This window comes from Lepus europaeus, chromosome 21 (assembly GCF_033115175.1).
Source record: "Lepus europaeus isolate LE1 chromosome 21, mLepTim1.pri, whole genome shotgun sequence".
Lineage (NCBI taxonomy): Eukaryota > Metazoa > Chordata > Mammalia > Lagomorpha > Leporidae > Lepus > Lepus europaeus.
In genome coordinates, this window is record NC_084847.1 from 17,433,930 (window position 1) to 17,449,196 (window position 15,267).

General features: G+C 44.7%; 1 protein-coding gene across 1 annotated transcript in view; it reads right to left on the reverse strand.

The window, feature by feature from the left end:
• CDR2 (cerebellar degeneration related protein 2) overlaps positions 1-15,267 on the reverse strand; it is a 36,863-nt gene extending 21,596 nt beyond the window's left edge. The window contains exons 1-2 of the mRNA XM_062180011.1: positions 15,105-15,267; positions 7,620-7,732 (exon numbers count right to left, since the gene is read on the reverse strand). Coding sequence (XP_062035995.1) covers positions 7,620-7,732; positions 15,105-15,183 — 192 coding nt within the window. The 5' untranslated portion in view covers positions 15,184-15,267. The remainder of the gene's footprint in view (positions 1-7,619; positions 7,733-15,104) is intronic.

The window sequence follows — 15,267 nt, forward strand, 5'->3', positions numbered from 1 at the left end:
TGATGGGGCAGGTGTGTCCGCTAACAAGGCGGGCTCTCAGTCTTGTTCAGCTGCTTCTGGCTAGCTGTCAGTTGCAGGCTTGATGTTTCTGGCTGGTACCCAAATGGGCTGTCCCGCATTCTCTGGAAAGACACAAGCATATCCTCGGCCCTTGGTTAGCAGAAGCCTTTTTACCGGCGTTGGAATCCAGGAACTGAATTCTGCGTCCACTTCAAGATTAACGGCAAACATGTGGGTGGGGCGGGGTCTAGCAGCTGCCCTGAGAGCCTGGGGTGCCCGGGGACTGCCACAAATGTGGGGATCCTCACTGGGTGCGGATGGGATGACCTCACATGGATTATTGTCTCGAGGTCGTCTAAGTTCATCACATAGGTATTTGGGGGGTGGCTGACTAGGCATTGCTACATTGTCTGATGTCATGTCATTTTCACTGTCAGAGCTCTCTCTCCTTAAGTCATCAACTGTTGCCTGTGAGGCAGAGGCCTGGAGTGACAGGCTCTTACCACTCAGATTCATTACGTTTGGTAATCTGTGTGGGTTTCTGAGAGGGGCTTATCTTTCCCAGGCTGGAGCACTTAAGAGCAGCATGCCACACCACTTCTAGTCAAAGGAAAGACACCCACAGCACTGCTGCCATAACAAAGAAAATTCCTAGCACCTCAGCAGCTGATGGCATTCTGCAGGGGGTTCCCTACGTTAGACAAACAGTGGTATATCAGATTGTACGTATGTCCTGTGCTTAGTGGGGGACTTCCTTGATTTGTTAGGCCAAGGCTGTATGCCCACATGGTATCTCCGGAGCGTCACCTCTCTCAAGTGAGAGAAGATGACTTGGTTCCGAATTCTGGGATGATCATTCCATTTACAGGTTATTTCTCTGTATTTATCCCTATGGCATCAATATCCTCGGTAATCTAAAGAGGAGAAATTTACAACTTCTACCAGGTACTACATGGAGCTCTCAAGTTGATGCCTCTTTAAGGACGAATGGTTAAATTAGGGTAGGACTAACAAATAGGGGGGGAAAAAAAATCAATACACAAGTACAAAGAGGCCATTTCAAAAGCTACAGAATGTTCCCCTTGCTTGATATATTAAAAACTTGTGTTAAAAACACAATGAAACCATTTAAGAATTTGGGATACTTTGGTCTTACGGGAAGTGGCTTTAAGGATAATCTAAAAATGGCAGGGAGCTTGTTCTCACGTGGTAGGAGTTTAATCTTATTAAGTCAAAATTAATTAGAAAAGCCCTTCACTTCTCCAAGAATCAGTGATAGCTTACCTGCAAAGGAGTCTGACTAAACTGGTCAGCAACTTACAAGAAAAATGATCAAATCTCCATGCAAATACTGATGATATGAGGCAGACGTCTCACTTGATGTAGTCAGACGCTGTGCTTAAGGCTCAGCCTCTAAAACTTCAAATTAGTACTTATGGGGCATTTGCCCTAGCAGTTAAGATGCTGGTTAGGACACTATGTCTCATATCAAAGTGCCTGTGAGACAGGACAGAAACAGGACTCACTAAATCACACCCCTTCCAACCAGACGATGCATCCATCTCTGACCACAGGCTGCTCCACCCAAGTTAAAAAACAATCAAGAGCTAGGAGATACAGAAGACGTCTTCATTGCTCTGCCAGGAACCATGCAAGCTGAGAAGAGACCAGTGTGACTGATACGTGACCTTCCTCGGGGAACAACACTGAGTAACACCACCATCTGCAGCATGTAGTATGCAAAAGAAGCAACTGTGCCTGTGCTGAATGCTATAGCCAGGTGCAAACCAAAGGGCTGTGTGCTGAGCCAGAGACTGGGGGGGTGGTGGTGGTGGTGGCCATGTCTCCCCAACAGGATAAAATCCCTCGGTTCAGTTCCCATCAGACAGTCAGTTGGTAGAACCGTCTCCCACATGCCTTCTCCCTTGTCCGTGAGTGTAAGCCCCTAGTAAACCTTGCTGGGTGGACCACTTGTTAATTCTATTGCAGTTAACTAAAGAGCCTCGAGATGTTATTACCCGAGTTTGATACCTGCCTCTGGCTCCTGACTCCAGCTTCTTGCTAATGTTCAAGTAGGAGGGTTCTTGCCACCCTTGTGGGAGACCTCAATCTCCCAACACAGAGGCCAGAGCTCCTTGTCTCTTTAAAAAGTCTCCAGAGTGGCTTTGGAATTACTGGGAGAGCTTTGTAAACTGTTTAATCCTCTGGTGAGATAGTAATTTCAACACATTTTTAGCCATTATTTACTAAGTGAGAAACCATAAACGAACACAGCAAACAGACCTCTGCAATGCTACAGCGGGAAACGCGGGAAAACAGAAAACAAGTCAAGAACTAAGCATACAAGAGAAGACTGATAAAGCAGTGCGAGCAGCACAAAAGGCTTCACAGTTTCTGGCAGGCATGAAGGGACGCCGTTGGGGGCAGACTCCTCCGAGTGGTAAGCACAACTCCTGCCGGTGTCCAGGCAGAGAAGCAACAAAAACCCAAGGCTGCAGGCTGTTACATGATTGTAGGAAACTGTAAGTGAATCCAGTTGTGTCTGATGGTGTCCGATCTCATCACTCTCCAAAGCTTCTCTCTTTTCTGTTCTGGCAACCAGGAAAGAAAAACTTGCTCTGGACTTAACAGCATTAAGAAGTTCACATTAGCACCGGCTAGAGGCCTCCCTGAAGCTAGCGAAGCTGTTATTTTCAATAATTTACTCTTTTTAAAATTAAAAATGATGCCTACTAAAAATATTGATCATTTTTGAGGACTGTTTGAAACCTACTAACCTTTGAAAGAATACTTGTGATTCTCCTTAGACAATATCCTTTGCTGGTTTCCTTCTTTCCATAGTAAGAGTAAAGTAAGGGGAATCTTACGTTCACCAGTTCTGCCCTATGATTCATTCACTCAGAATAGTTTGTTTCCAGACTATTTTTCCAGACTGTCTCATTTTTAATTTCTTTGGATGATGGGGATGAAAACTAATTTTTGATCTTCAACTCTACATTTTTCTAAATTTAAAAATGGTTATACATTACTTTTCTGATCAGGAAAACTCCCAATATTCTAAAAAGTTAATTCAAAACTTGTGTAAGTGATTCACATAAAGCTCAAAAACAGGTCCTAGGGCGTCAGAACACTAGGTAATGGGTATGATGCCTGGACAGGCTGATAATGTTCTTACTCCTTATCTGGATTTGCGCACGGGTATGTTTAAAAATATGTTATGAAGACTCATAACCTCTACTTAGGATATGTGTTCTTTTCTACATATTTCAATTAAAAACTTTAGTAGGAAAAAATGATGTAAGGTTCAAATTAGGGGCAGAGTTCTCATCTATGGCCATGCCACTCTGAAAGCACCTGACTCATAAGCTAAGCAGGGTTGGGCCTGGTTAGTATTTGGATAGGAAGAGTTCTAATAAATTTCAAGGGGCTCCTGAGGGTTATAAAGGTAAAAGGTGCAGGCACCAGAGTCATTAGGTGCTCTGGCTACTTGGTAATTTTTATTTTTAAGATTTATTTACTTATTTGAAAGGCAAAGTTACAGAGAGAGGGGTAAAGAGATTTTCCATCCGCTGGTTCACTCCCCAAATGGCCACAATGGCAGGGACTGGGCAAGGTTGGAGCCAACAGCTTCTTCCAGGTCTCCCATGTGGGTACAGGGCCATCTTCTGCTGCTTTCCCAGGCACATCAGCAGGGAGCTGGATCAGAAGTGGAGCCGGGGTGGGGGTGGGGTGGGGGGGAGGAGCGGCATTGTGGCACAGTAGGTTAGTCCTCCATTTGTGGAGCTGGCATCCCATATGGATGCCAGTTCTAGTCCCGGCTGCTCCTCTCTGATCCAGCTATTTGCTATGGCCTGGGAAAGCAGTGGAAGATGGCCCAAATACTTGGGCCCCTGCATCCACATGGGAGTCCTGGAAGAAGCTTCTGGTTCCTGGCTTCAGATCGGCCCAGCTCTGATGTCACAGCCATTTGGGGAGTGAACCAGTGGATGGACAACCTTTCTCTCCCTCTCACTGTCTAACTTTACCTCTCAAATAAATAAAATCTTAAAAAAAAAAAAGTAGAGCAGCTAGCACCCATATAGATGCAGACAATGGCTTAACTTGCTGCACCACAATGCCGACCCTGCCTGGTTAGAGAGAGGCAGAGCAGAGCAGAGAGATCTTCCATCCACTGGTTCACTCCCCAAATGGCTGTGACATCGGAGCTGGGCCGATCTGAAGCCAGGAGCTAGGAGGAGCCTCTTCTGGGTCTCCCATATCAGTGCAGGGGCCCATGCACTTAGGCCATCTTCCACGGCTTTCTCAGGCCATAGCAGAGAGCTGGATTGGAAATGGAGCAGCCAACACTTGAACTGGTGCCCATATGGGATGCCACCACTGCAGGCAGTGGCCACAGTGCCAGCCCCTCTAGTTACTTGTACAAGAGAACCAGGTATTCTTTATCTTAGACTATTAGAGCGAGACCTCAGAAGTTCATGTTGTGATCAGTAAATCTCCCCAAGCTCAGATGCAAACAAGTAGGCAGGATGGCCAGACTGTGGGCGTGCCCTGACTGGAAGCGAGCTACTACCGCCATTTCATCTCCCCATTTTGTCCCACTCTTACTTTCACGAAGTGATTCATGAAAGAAAGAAGTCAATTTTAATGTCAATGAAATCTAAGACAATGATTGTTCTTGGTCAAAACACAGTTCTGGATAAACAGCAAAATATATTTTTCAACACTCACATCTGTAAACCAGTAGACTACATGCTCTATCACAGAATCAAGGAATCAAGAAAAAGGTTTCTGGAAATACTTCAGGCTAAATTTATTTGAACAGTTACATACATGCATTTATCCCATATTTATTTTTCATTAAGATCCAAACTTGGCCAGCATCTTGGCTCACTTGGCTAATCCTCCGCCTGCAGCGCCGGCACCCCGGGTTCTAGTCCCAGTTGCTCCTCTTCCAGTCCAGCTCTCTGCTGTGGCCCGGGAGGGCAGAGGAGGATGGCCCAAGTGCTTGGGCTCCTGCACCCGCATGGGAGACTGGGAGGAAGTACCCGGCTCCTCGCTTCGGATTGGCGCAACGCTGGCCATAGCGGCCTTTAGGGGAGTGAACCAACGAAAGGAAGACCTTTCTCTCTGTCTCTCTCTCACTGTCTATAACTCTGTTTATAAAAAAAAAAAAAAATTCAAACTTAATTTTCATTATGCTTTGCAATACCTTAGGCATGGTATTAGATGGTGGAGTGAAATGTATACCTAGAGAATCTCAAAGACCTTTGGATTCTGTCAGAATGTCAGTGATCTGCCTTAACCATAATCTTCAATACACAGAAAAGGAAAACAAAGGTAGCAAGACAGATCATAAGTAGTTGTGCTTGTAATTTCCAACACCAATCAATAGGCCTCATTCTTCCAACTACACATATGTGGACTTCTTTCATGCATATTTGCTAAAACAAGTATCAGTGTTTTACTGATGCTTTCCTTTGAAACATCAATATAACATATTAAGACTATGCTTCTACCCAAATACAATAGATCTCACGGTGTATGACAGTCTGGACAGTATGAAGTTGAGTTGAAAGACAAATTCTAAGAAACACAGTAGCAACGAGTTCCTTCACTGCATCTAGCATTTGGCTAGTTTAATAAATGCCCGTTTTTTTTCTGTACTTTTAGGTTTCTGGCAGACTCTCCAAATCATCAAATTCAATTTAGGATACAGCATGTTCTATGTTCTTTTAGAAAATGTTTGTTTATTCTCATCCACTTGAAACACAAAGACAGCAAACAAGTGAAGTCTTCCTTTTACTGGTTCACCCCTGCAAATGCCTTCTACAGCCAGGGCTGAGCCAGGCCAAAGCCAGGAACCTGGAACTCCATCTGGTTCTCCCACGTGGACGGCACGGGATCACTTCTGTTGCCCGACAGGGTGCATCAGCGGGAAGCTGGACTGGAGGCAGAATGGCTGGGACTTACACCGGCATTCTGATGTGGGATGTGGGCATTCGAAGGCACTTTAACCCACTGTACAACAGTGCTCTCCCCTCTATGTTCTTTTGATGTACAGAGTGCTAAACAGGGTACCTGGAGACTTCAGTATCATTAGAAACTAGGCCTTCCGAGAATTAGGTATGTATTAATCACATCACTAGCTGTATCCATAAATCCTGAAGGGGAAGACCCACCGTATACACCTTAATTAGGCTACTGTGTAAAATTAATGGATATTGAGATTACAGATTTGTCCTTGTTTTGATCATAGATTTATCTGTATCCAAAAGTGGAACTCTGTGTAGTGTGGTTGCTTCAAGGCAAGGACTGTATAATTCTACTTGGAATTCCCAGCACCCAGTTCAGGAAATCAGCATGTAGTAAGTACATACTGATCCTCATGAACTGCTTCCCCGTCCTAAGGTCTGTTAGTCGTGGGTCTATTGCACCAGCTGGGGGAGGGGGACTGTAATTTAAGCCTGAGGCTTTTGTTGGGAGTTGTGTGGAGAAGGAAGTTCTGATGGGACAATTGCTTAAGATCCACAATGGGGGGCTGGCGCCATAGCTCATTTGGTTAATCCTCCGCCTGTGGCACCAGCATCCCATATGGGTGCCAGGTTCTAGTCCTGGTTGCTCCTCTTCCAGTCCAGCTTTCTGCTGTGGCCTGGGAAGGCATTGGAGGATGGCCCAAGTGCTTGGGCGCCTCCACCCGCATGGGAGACCAGGAGGAAGCACCAGGCTCCTGGCTTCAGATCGGCATAGCTCGGCTGTAGTGGCCATTTGGGGGGTGAACCACCGGAAGGAAGACCTTTCTCTCTGTCTTTTTCACTAACTCTATCTGTCAAATAAATTAAAAAGAAAAAAAAAAAGATCCACAATTATGTTCTTTACAGTCAAGTGGCCTACACACAATTGGGCCCCCTGAATGAGACCAATTATAAAATAGTAGCACCTTCCATTTTAAAGTCTTAGTCTAGGATCTTTTGTTTTAGTTTGTTTAAACTATGCACAACATTTTAATTTAAAAAAAAGCCATCAAAAATGTAAGTAAATCAAGATCACAGCAAGGAGAAAAGAAACACGTGTTTGATGACTAATTCTCTGAATGGTGTAATGAGTTTAAACTTATTATGGAACAAGGTACTATATGACTTTTAACTAAACCCAAATTCAGGGTGGAGTTTGGTAGTTGCGGGGGGAGGGAGACACCACCAAGGACGGGTGTAAGGGCCTCCAGAGTGTGGGAAGTTTTCTCTCTAAAGCTGGGTGGTGAGTACATGGGTGCTCCTTGTATTATTCTTTCTGTACATCTACAGTGGTGCATAATTCATTCTTTAAAAGAAAAAAATGAAAAACTAAGTGTAACATTCACAGCTTCATTCTGCTTCGCATACTGGCAAATCTCAAGCCATGTACTTCTATAACACTTTGCCAAGGGCGGAAAGAGAAATCTCCTTCATCATAGCAGACCTATGTATTGGGAAAATCTGAAGAAAGAACCACATCTCTGAGGGTTATTCTCGAAAAGTATGCATCTGAAATTAAATGCTGCTTCCAACCGCAAGGGTGGTTTTAGCAGTCTACGACTGGTTCAAGCTACACCTCCAAGCTAACTCTGCTGCCGAGTCAGTTACCTCAATTTCCTGTAACTGCTCCTGATTGGTTGTGTACATCTGCTGAAGCGAATCCTCCAACTCTGTGTTCCGATCCAGCAGTGTCTTCCCGAGCTCAGCAGCAAGCTGGAGATCTAGCAGAGAAGAATCTTAGCGTAATTCAAATGCTCTCACTTCAGCCTTTCATACAACCCAGTCCTTGAAATAAGAATGAAGCATGTACCCACACAGTTTAAGTCAGATCCCAGTAGAAGGTGAAATTGCATAGAAAGACACCCGAGTTCGATTTAAAATTCAATTGAACTGGGTCCTTCTAGCACGGAAAGTACACTCTTATGTACCCTTATATTATAAGAAATGAAAAACAGTCACCTGCTTTATGGAAAGTAGTCATTAAGAATGATGACTGCGGGGCTAACACCCCACATGGGCTCCTTCACTTCTAACCCAGCTCCCTGCTAAAGGCCTGAGAAAAGCTGTGGAAAACAGCCCAAGTGCTTGGGCCCCCGCCACCAGTGTGGGAGACCCAGATGAGGTTCCTGGCTCCTGGCTCTGGCCTGGCCCAGTGCTTGGCCACTGCCATCCTCTGGGCAGTGAAACAGCAGATGGAAGATCTCTGTCTCTCCCTCACTCTATAACATTCAAAATAAATCTTGTTTTAATTTTTTTTAAAGATAAATTTCTTTATTTGAAAGTCAGACTTACACAGAGAGAGAAGGCAGAGAGAGAGGCCATCCACCTGCTGGTTCACTCCCCAATTGGCCACAACGGCCACAGCTGTGCCAATCTGAAGCCAGGAGCTTCCTCTGGGTCTTCCCATGTGGTTGCAGGGGCCCAAGGACTTGAACTATTTCTGCTGCTTTCCCAGGCCATAACAGAGAGCTGGATCAGAAGTGGAGCAGCTGAGACTTGAACCAGTACCCATATGGGATGCCAGCACTGCAGGCTATACCACAGTGCCAGCCCTTAAATAAATCTTTAAAACAACACAACAACAACACTGTTTCAGGTCTCTCATTTTTTCAACTTCTCTTTACATTCTTCAAGATCACCACACTAGATACACAAAACAATCTATGAATTTTTTTAAAGATTCATTTTATTTATTTGAAAGGCAGAGGGGTGGGGGGAGAATATGAATGAATCAATCTTCCATCCTCTGATTTACTCCCCAAATGGCTGGGAGTGCCTGGAACTCACTGGGTCTCCCACATGGAAGGCAGGGGCCCGAATATCTGGGTCATCATCTGCTGCTTTCTCAGGCACATTAGCAGGGAGTTGGATTGAAAGCAGAAAGCTGGGACTCAGGGGCCGCCTACAGTGCTAGCATCCCATATGGGTGCCAGTTTGAGTCCCAGCTGCTCCACTTCTGATCCAGCTCTCTGCTATGGCCTGGGAAAGCAGTAGAAGATGGCCCAAGTCCTTGGGCCCCTGCACCCACGTGGGACCCCTGGAAGAAGCTCCTGGTTCCCGGCTTCAAGACCAGGAAGAAGCTCCTGGCTCTGAATCGGTGCAGCTCTGGCTGTTAAGGCCAATTGGGGAGTGAACTAGCGGATGGAAGACCTCTCTCTCTGCCTCTCCTTCTATGTAACTCTTTCAAATAAATAAATAAATCTTTAAAAAAAAAAACCCCAAAAACAAAAACAGCTAGGACTCAAACCGGCGCTCGGTAAGAGATGCTGGCACTGCAATAACCTGTTGCACTACAATGCTGGCCCCCAGCAATATGGTTCTTGAAGCAAAGACCAGTCAGCAGCTCATACCTCCATTTAACTCTGAACACATTTTACTTTAAAACTTCACTTTTCAATTCACTCTCTTCTTGGCAAATATACACTTAAGACAAGATCTGTTTCCTTATACATAATCCCAACAGTGCAAGTTTAGTAACAATACAAAAAAGAACACTGGCTGTGACACAGTAACATTTGTGGAGCAATCCTTTGCTAGGGTGGCAAATGCACTGGGTTGAGTAGGAAAATCTGAGGTCCAGCTCTACCATTTCCTGGAACACTTTCTGTGACTCTAAAGTTCCTACACTTAGTATTCTTGTTTAGAGAGGTGATTGCCCTGGCAATGTAACATTGTGAAAATCAATACAGAGGCAAAGTATTACTAGTATATATTTCTGTGGCTAGGCACTATGCCAAACTTTGGCTATAGAATAGTGAATACAACGGGTAACATTTCTGCTTTGCTGTCAGGCCCAGATTAACAGTTGAAGCCAGACAGCAAATAAGTCAACTTACAAACCGCGGTAAACACCATTCACACAGGCATGCATGCATTCAATAATATCTGACATCATTCTAGGCACTGGGGACATAAAGAACTCAGATGAAAAAGATTCCCTGCCCTCACAGAGCTTATATTCTATTGAGAGAAACACCATGATACACTATATAGTAGATAGCAGTAAGTGCCTATACTGGTAAAATGTATCCTACAGTAAGCAATAACAGGCAACAACTTTGGTTACCTGGTAATGTCCATTCCAGTGCATAATTAGCATTCGACTTGGTCAGTTTTCACTCCTTAGGAAAAAACAGCAGCAAAACCTAACACACAATAATTCAGCTCATTTTAGGATATTTTATACCCACTTAAATAAAAGTATATTATTGGAAGACAGGGGCCAAGATACATTCTCTCTGATCTCAGTATTAATAGTCAACTGTGTCTATTACTGTTATTGCGTAAAGACTTCAGTTTGCTTAGGAAGTGACACCTTGTACTCCCAAGACACAGCATCTCCACAATCAGCTGAGAGCACTTAAGAAACACTAATCCTTCCATCTTTACTAGGTATTTTTGGATGACACAACCTGAAGCACAAAGCTGTTAACTGACCTGATCAAATCCACACGCTGCGTCACAGGCAAGACAGAAACTACTCCGTCAACAGGTTCTCACTCTCATCATGATTCTCTATTAACAGTTTTAAGGCCATCAGAAGGGAGGTCCACATTTTTGTTGACGGTAGGTAACACACATTTCCCTAGTTAAGGTGCTTAAATCTTTCCCATTTGTTTTCACAGATAGCAATAGAAACTAGAGTTTAACTTCTGTCAGCTCTGCCAGGGAAGCACATACAACCCCAGGCAAGTGAGTATCTTGTTTTCATCAAATGAGAAAGAAACTATGTATGGCTGAAGATGGTGGAGCAATGTGTTTGGTACTCACAGTGTGTGTCATGTGTATACATAGACACACACAGAAGGCAAAGCAGCAAAACATGACATAGTTATGTTAACTACTTCCTTCTGGCCTGCTGTAAAATTTCTTGCTGGGAAGGATCAGAAACTCACAAAACATGGTCTTAACTGGCAACCAGAACCCGAGCCGAAAGCTCTTCCAGAGGCAGCACTGATGTGAGCCCACCAGTGACCACTTGATTCAGATACGAAACTGCCTGTGCTAATTCATGACAGCCAAGAACATCCTTCCTGTTCTGCTTGCACAAAGAGATGCCAAAGATAGCACTCCTTAGCAAAGAGCAAACCAAAAAGAATTTGAGACTTGCCCTTATCTCAAGCCTTGTTTCCAGTTAAATAAAGCCCCCACCTGGCTCAGTAACTTGAAGTTTCAATCTTTTAAATATTTCATAGATGTTTAGGATAGAATTTTAGCAAGTCTCAACAAAGAGAAAACACCTATGAAGTCACACTGTATAATAGGATATTACTTCATCTGGTAGTTTAAAGACAACGAACTTTTTTTGGTCTTTAAAAAAAAAGTCTGTTTCCTGTTGTGCAGCATCTGGCTTCTATAACCAAAAGGAGCCAAAAATTGGCAGTAAGCCCAAGAAGGTTTTCTAAATAATTAGTGGAGGGAATAGAATACTGAATACCCTTTATTTATATTTTTAATTAAGGCACCTAAGAAAAGGAAACAATATACTTTCCAAGCCTTGCACACCTGCTCCCTACTTTATGATAAGGATTTTCATTAAGAGGCTGTCTTTTCTAAATCCTATTGAACTGGCCGGGCTTAGGCAGCCACTAAAAATACCACAGATTTACTGCAGGTTTGAAACTTGCAACATGTCGGTACCATCACATGTTTAATATTCTTCCACTAATCGGTCTTTATAAGCAATAATATTTCATTTTAATGGTATAAACTGGTAGCTCAATCCTATGCCTTAGGCCTAGGTTAAAAAAAATTAACACTACTTGCTGAGTGATTTTAAAGATTTATTTGAGAGGTACAGAAAGAGAAAAGGGGGAGAGAGAGAGAACTCTCATCCACTGGTTCACTCCCCAAATGCCTACAGCAGACAGGGCTGGACCTGTCCAAAGCCGGAATTGGGAGCTCGATGCAGGTCTCCCAAATGGATGGCAGGAACCTAATTACTTGGGCCTTTACTGTTGCCTGCCAGGGTCAGCAGCCAGAGCCAGGAATCTAACTCTACATGGGACACAGTCATTTAACTGCCAGGTTAAACTCCCACCCCTGAATTCTTTCTAAAGGACCTTGCTTCCAGAATGTTGAAACCTTTAAATTTCACTATTACATTTTTCCCATTTTGTTTTAGCTTCTTTAAACGATATGAAGATAATATATTCCATGTTAGCTATAGCTCGTAACAGTAACTCAGTAACATTAGGGCTGAAAGCTTTTCCTATTAGAGTCAATCACATCATCTGTTGACGCTTCTGTTTAACTCCCGTTGCCAAAGCTACTATAATTAGGGAAGCAAAAACCTGAATACAAACATCCAGAAAAATGATGGTGTCAGTCTAATGACCCTCCAAACAGTGACTGAGCAAATTAGTTGTATATCAGGAGGATGTACTCATCCTGAAAAGAAATTTTAGGATTCCTTTAAGCTAGGATTTCCTTTGCTGATCCATATAGTAGAAACCTGAATCCTTCTGAGATTGCAAACAGTTACAGTCGCGGCTGGTCTCAAATAGAATCCAGTCCCTCAAAGTCTTTTCACTTTGTTCTCAGGGGCACGTTTCAAAGCAAGCACCATCATTACCTGCACAGAAGGCTCCTGCTGTCCCAGAAAAGATCTTGCCCACAGAGATTACTGTCCTACCTCAGCTCTCTGACAACAGTGTGTGCATTAAAGCGAAAGGTTTTCGCCTTCTGCCTGCTCGCAGCTTTGTGTGTTTCAAGCAAGCCATGAATAAGAGAGTCTACGGAGGTTAGATTTTTTCAGTATTTTAATTTAAAAAGAACATCCCAGAAATCTTTAGGAAATGGCTTTTTTTTAGGAAACAGCTCTCTCCCAATAAGCCTTGCTCACTAAGTTAGGAGTCAGGATGTTAAAAACTGAACAGATGTATGCACATGATGAAATCCCATGAGACCTGCTTAATCTATCTGTTTAACGGGACAGACCTGCTGCCCAGGTTTACTCAGCAACAAATATCTGCTAGGGTCTGCAATGAGCCAGGCTCCACAGTGGGCACATACCCTGAGGGAGCATCTCCAAGTTTCTCTAGAGAACGCGAACCCTGAGAATAGGGACCTGCTGGCCCTATCATGGGGACAGGCACCCTGGGCCGGGACCTAGACCGATACTGGGCGAAGAGTACATCATAAATGTCTGATACGTGAACAAGCTGTGTAATCTGTTAGAAGTTTAGGAATTCTTTTTAAAATTTAGCAAAATTGGAGGGGGAAAGATCAGCTTTTATTCATTCACACTATAACCTTCTTTGTTTTATAGGCCACATTCACAAGTTAGGATTGTTGGAATTTCACATTGTCTACTCCTACCCCGCCCCCATAGCTGGTTATGACATAGAGGGTTATGTCAAAGTCCACTGTAATAATGGATGCGAAAGCTCTGTGAAAAGTATGGAACAAATTCCAAATGCAATGTGGCAGGAGAGTTTCGGAGGTTCTCTAAGATTTGTTAAACTTGAAGAGCTGATACCTTTTGATCAAAGGTTAAAGAGACTTCCACATGTAACCCCCAACAGGTTGCACTGGCCTCTCAGGGCAATGAAATATTACAGCTGGTTGTTTCTGACACCCTGCCATGGGGGAAGGTGCAGTGTGGACCAAGGCACTTGATAAGAGAGCCATGAAAACAGCAATTTCATGAGCACTTCAGTTCAGCTTAACACATATTAAAACCAAGTTTCTATGATGGGCCGAATATTATGCTAGATGCTGGAGATACCAAAACAAAAATATCTATGTCCTTAAATATTCATGCTCCTTAAGCTCCAGACCAAAAAAAAAAAAAAAGATGTAGCTCTGATTATACAAACTGCTTAAATTATTATAGGGAAATGTTGCAATGGCATGGTGGTTGCCTCATCAATGCTAGAGAAAGTATAAAAGTAGGCCATCAATCCTTATGGGAAAACCAAAAAACAAGTCTGTTCAAGTGTTATGACAAACTTGTCTTTCCAACACAGAGAAGATGATGGCAAATACGTACTACAATTGCTGAACAACTAGAACTATGTAAGCATAAGGGTGGCTTAAATGGTTGCATATTAATTTAAGAAATCACCTTCCCGAAGAAAAGGTGCTTGTTTTTTTTTTTTTTTCCTCTTCCCGAGTTATTCAAGTCTACATTTTCTGCCAAGTTCAATGGTGAGTATGCTCAGGCATCATGACCATTTAATAGTCAACTAGACGGATATGTAAAATTTTCACAGCAAATTTAAAGTTGAAAGAAATTTACACAGAATAGTAGAAATGGAAGATGCCTGGGAAAAATTCCGGAAAATGATTCAGAATTCAGGATGGGGGTTAAGGATGTCTGCTCTGAAGTTTGAAGTGGAATCCTAGCTTCCCCGGCAGCATCCGCTTCTACCAGGGATGATGTTAGATACTAACGGGGGCTCGTGATTTAAATGAGCATCTGTATTGAGGGCACAGAAAAAGTGTCCCCAGCTGCAAGTGCCTGCTATTAATATGCTGGCAAGGAAGCCACGGGGCCTGGGCAGTGACACTACTCCTCGTTCCGAGCGTGCGGGTCCGGAAACACTGGCGCCCCGACTTCACCTTCGGGCAAGCCTCCTACCTGTTCTAGCCTTGGCTTTCCCAATCCGGAAAATGGGGCAGCGACGACTGTCCTCTCTCCAAGGGGAATGGAGCGGAGCAAACCAGAGCTGGTATTCGCCAAGGGCTCCCCGCAGCCTGCAGCCGTTCCCGCTCCGGCCGGCCCAGAAAGGCGCCGGGAGCACTTGCAGAGGGGGCTGGCCGCGGGGTCGGTGGGCTTCTCGGCCCGGCCGCGGGCAGCGGGGCTCGCGGGCTCAGCCCGAGGCACACGCGGGGAGCAGACTGACTTCATGCAAACAATGAGTGCCGGGCGCGCAGTCCGCACGGCACGCGCGTCAGCGAGGCTTAGAGCAAGGCCGTGGGCCCGGGCCGAGGCTCCCCGCGGGCGCGATGGGCGGGCCCCGCCGCCAGGTGAGCCCGCGTCCTACCCTGCACCTGCGGGGCCGGCCGCGAGCAAAAACAACTTAAAAAAAAAAAAAAGAAAAGAAAAGAAAGGTTCGCGCCAACCCCCGCCGACGCCCTCGCCCTCACCTTGCTGGAGGTCCTGGTGGTCGTACCACGGCTCGTCCTCCTTCATCTCAAACTCCTCCACCAGGTTCTCCGCCAGCATCTCCGCGGGGTCTTCCGGGGGCAGCGGCCCCCGCCGCCGCCGTCCCGCCTCAGCCGCGGCCCCGGGCTCTCCCCCGGCTCCTCC